Source organism: Curcuma longa, unplaced genomic scaffold (genome assembly GCF_044706935.1).
Source record: "Curcuma longa cultivar G26 ecotype Majalengka, Jawa Barat unplaced genomic scaffold, ITB_CL_G26_1.1 contig_8025, whole genome shotgun sequence".
Lineage (NCBI taxonomy): Eukaryota > Viridiplantae > Streptophyta > Magnoliopsida > Zingiberales > Zingiberaceae > Curcuma > Curcuma longa.
Window position 1 is genome coordinate 1 of NW_027435092.1, and position 4,610 is coordinate 4,610.

At 45.4% G+C, this 4,610-nt stretch overlaps 1 protein-coding gene across 1 annotated transcript; it reads left to right on the forward strand.

Moving 5' to 3' along the window:
- Positions 1-3,084: 3,084 nt before the first annotated feature.
- LOC141819514 (glycosyl hydrolase 5 family protein-like) lies at positions 3,085-3,960 on the forward strand. The gene has a single exon (XM_074706793.1). It carries the CDS (start codon positions 3,085-3,087, stop codon positions 3,958-3,960), a length of 876 nt encoding a protein of 291 aa, XP_074562894.1.
- Positions 3,961-4,610: the final 650 nt, after the last annotated feature.

Sequence of the window (4,610 nt, forward strand, 5' to 3'; positions counted from 1 at the left end):
TAATAAATATAAGATACATATTCATCTTGCAAAGACGAATCCAACGAAACTGAATTGGGTCAAATCAGAGATCGTTTAGTTGGTGAACCAAACGAACCAAGATTGAACTAAACTTAACAAGTTGATTTGGTTTATACTGGAAGAGGTTTTGATAAAATAAAATGGATGAAAAGATTCGTCTTGCGAAGACGAATCCAACAAAACTGATTTGAGTCAAATCAGATGTCGTTTAGTTAGAAAACCAAGCGAATTAAGATCGAACCCGGTTTACTACAGTAATTGGTTCAACCGTTATAATAAACCCTAGGTTTTAAGTTGGTTTACTCGGTTATTTCACCGAGGAATCGCGCGCACCCTGCCCAATCCTCTCTCCATCTTCGCCCGATCGTGCCGCCTCCTCTCCCCTGTTCATCGCGCCGTCTTCGTCACCAGCCGAAGCCACCGCCATGGCCGCCGACACCGATGCTCTTCCTCCTCTCATCGCCGAAGCTGAGCAAGTACTGCTCAACGCCGACCCTGCCACCTCCTTTTCCCCCTTCCTCGCGTCTCCTCCACTCCACAGCCGTCGCCACGCCCTTAGTCGCCGCTGCGGGACGCCGACGCCGCCTGCCACTCCCGACCGCACAAGGGCACCGCCGGACCGGAAAGGTAAGGGGAAGTTAGATCTAGGGTTCCATGTTTTCAATTTTGAATCACGAACTTGATTTGGGATTTTGGACAGTCGGTGGGAGGTTTCTAGCTGGTTTCGCCGTGGAGCAGAGGAGATCGAAGGTTGGGAGTGCTGCAATCCGATCCTTGGGGTTAGTTGGTTCGGTTGGATTTGGTTTGGGTTACGGTATCAAGAAGGAAGGCTAATCTAGGGTTTCAGATCTGAGATTTGAGGTAAGCTGTGAAACCAATCTTGTAGGATTTTGGTTTGCTCTGTTCATGAGTTTGATTGAAGGTAGAATTGTGAATAATCTCGGTTCTATGAAGGAGATTACTGTTGGATTTATGATCTGTAATTAGTTAGTGTTTAATTTATAGTTTACTAAGGGATTGATGATGCTCTATGGTGTGGGATTTAGCATGATACAGTTGATTGGGTTGAGGTTCAGTATGATTGATGCTTTGTTGAAGAGTAAGATTAGGTTGTTAGTAATTAAGATCACATGGGTTAATGTTAACTTAAAAATGGATGAAAAAGCTAAGTTGAATCCGGTTAACTGTAATTGATTTGTTAATGGAATTAATTCGGTTATAAATTAGTTGGGTTAAACTAGAGAAGTTAGTTACTGTAATTTAATACCGTATTGTTGTAATAAATGTGGTATTATCGTTTATTACAGGACCTTGATTCTTTATTGGTCCTATCATACGGAGTGAGTATATTTGCTGGGGGTTCTAGCGTTGACAGACTTCTGATCAGGTGGGTACTCCTGTGCTTAGTCAACACAGGTTCTCCTTTTGTAGTGCACGATTACTTTATTACTATTCTTATCATAGTCGTTGCTTGATTCATGGCTTGATACTTATCTTTGACCTTAATATGATCTCTTGTATGTTGTTTTTATCTATTTTGTCGATACTCTTGTTACTGTTGATGCTTATCTTGTTGATACCTTGTGATACTTGTTGCTTGCTACTTGCTAGTTGACTCTTGATATGATCTAATAACTATCCTGTTGCTCCTGCTGTTAACCTAGTTGACCTTTGATGACCTAGTTGACCTTTGACATGATCTAATGCTATTCTGTTGCTACTCCTGTTGACCTTGTGATGCTCTGATTCCTATTATGTTGATACCTTTGCTAATTATGTCAGTTACTCTGTTGATACTAGTGTTAGATGTTGTTTGACACACGTTATTTGATCCTGATATATTTATCGACTGTTAGATCGGCATTACTATTGCATTCTCGACATATGTTGACCTTCATAAATTCCTGTTAATTATGCTAATTAATTAGCTATTTACATGTTGGGATGATCATCATGCATCCATAGTAGTTGTAGGTGTTGTTTGTTGTTGGATCTTACTTGCATCGTGTTGTGGTGCCACATAGGTAAGAGGTTGCACTACAGTTGGGTGCGACCAGGACTGGCTACATTGCCCTCCTGCCACACTGCCCCTCCCCACTTTTCTTTAGTGGTCAGTTGTCGGAGCTGTGCAGTATGTCCTGTCTTGCCCCCCAGTTCACTGAGCTATAGGAGAGTGATTGAGGACGACGAGTGCGGACAGTGACGGATATTTTGATTGTGTTGATTGATGCATATTACATGCATTGTTGGTAGGATTATTACATAGCTTACTTCATTCATATACTTGTGGATTGTTGCATTTATTTGCTATGATTGTTGCACTTGGATGACATTACATACATGCTTACATGTACCTGATATCTATACCTGTTGCACAGTTTGATCTTTTCCTATCGTCTCAGTTGATATACCATGTTTGATCAGTTGATACTTTTGATACTCTATTGATACCTGCTGCCATGTATATCTTGTTCTTCTATACATGATTATCCTGGTTATTATGTCCTTGTTATCTTTTCTGATATCTCTACATGCACTATTTTCTGTACCCACTGAGCATCTAATGCACACTACCCAGACCCTGGGGATTATTTTGTTTTCTCCCCAGGTAATAGATAGGTACTTGGAGCTTGGAGATTTGGGTCGGCTGTTGTTATCTCACATCGGAAGGTTTCTGTTGGTTTGCAGTTGGTTTAACGTTTATTAGTATGGTTTATAGTTGAATTTGTAGACATTTATTTGTGTTTTGTGGACATGGACTCGTGTTCTGTGGTTTCTTGGAGTTTTCTGTTTCGAAGTTTCAGATATGGTGTGTGGCATTTTTGGTGGTTAATGTTTTTGGTATTACATTTGCATTTGGTTAGTGGTTTCGGTCGGGTAGGCCGTATATCCTGTCTGTGTGGTATAGTATGCATGTGTTGGTGGTTGTATGGCCGTGTAGGCCTTTACTTTATATTTGTTGATGGTTGTGTGTGTCTATTGGACATGTAGTCCTATTCACCGGCCGCCTGTGGTCGTGTATTTATGCATGTGTTTAGGGGAATTGTTATAGTTATTGGGGAGATGCTGTCGAAATTTTTCGGACGACCTTTTTGGGGCGTGACAAGCTTCCTCTTCGCCAGCAAGTTCGTCTTCGAGGTGCACTGGTACGGGTTCACCGACGGCGAGGCGTGGGTCGAGGGCAACACCAACGACGTCTGCGGCAGCATCGTCGGCAGAGTGAACCAACAGGCGGGGTTCCTGCTCGACTGGAACTTCCCCTTGATCTTGAGCGAGTTCGGGCTCGACCTGCGCGGCACGAACACCAACGACAACCGCTACTTCAGCTGCGCCCTGGCGTACGCTACCGCCCAGGACATGGACTGGACGCTCTGGGCGCTGACGGGGAGTTACTATCTCCGATCAGGCGTCGTTGATCACGACGAGATGTACGGCGCGCTGTCGTTCGACTGGAGCGGCTCTAAAAGCGATGCTCAAATGGCGCGCATTCGGTCGATTCAGCTGCCTTTCCAAGGTCCCAACCGGAAGCAGCTTCCCGGCCACCTCACGATCCTGCATCCCTTGACTGGCCTCTGCGTCTCGACCGATGATTCCTTCCAACGCCTGGAGCTTTCCGGCGGCCGCTACGCAGACCAGTGGAGCTACGTCCGCCAGACATTGTCGTTCAACAACGGCTCATTTTTCTCCTGCACAACCGCCGGCGGCGTAGGGATGGAGGTGCGGCTGGAGGAATGTGACACGGCCTCGAAGTGGACGCTGCTGTCGGCCTCGCAACATCACGTGTCGACGCAGTTGGACGACGGGACTTCTCTGTGCCTCGAAGTCAGCGGCAACGGGAGAACCGTCGTCACGAACCCGTGCCGGTGCTTGAGCTTCGACTCGAGCTGCGACCCTCAGGACCAATGGTTTAAGCTGGCCAACACCGATCAGTTGACATAGACTCTGTTATCGGCGCATAAGCTGGTCAACTCTCAGCAAAGAAATTTATATATGTTTTTTTTACAGTTTGACACTCAGAATTTATTAAATCTTATTTCACTGAACTTTTAAGTGAGATTTTTTTTTTTTGTAAAAAAGTGAGGTGCAATGCAATTTTATAATGTTTTTGAGGTAAAATGGAAAACAAATTGGAAGGTTTTATGCCGTCCATGGGACGCTTTGTTGCACCGACTCCCACGGTTTTGTATAAATAGCTTGTAGCTGGTAAAACCTAGTCGAGTCTCGTTCCCCCCTCGAGCTCGAGTCGGCACCCGGCGTTGGATTGAAAAGGTAAGCGCTGAGAGGCGAGCCGGCGGGTCACGGGCTTCGATCTCGCACCAGGGATCTCTTCTCCCGTCCCTTCCGAAAGAAAGGGCACATCCCCCTGACGACCTAGCTCCGCACCTACAAGATCGGCCAAGGTGAACGCCGCCGTCCATAAGGGCATGCCGCACAAGTTTTACCATGGTCGTACAGGCAGGGTCTGGAACGTTACTAAACGAGCCATCGGCGTCGAAATCAACAAGCAGGTCCCTATCTTATGCCTTGTTCCCTTTTCCCTTCTGTTTCTTTAATTTTTGATGGTTCATGCTTCATTGGTGTTCTTTTTG

Excerpts from the sequence above, each read along its gene's own strand:
- LOC141819514 (XM_074706793.1), top strand. The coding sequence starts at position 3,085 with ATGCTGTCGAAATTTTTCGGACGACCTTTTTGGGGCGTGACAAGCTTC.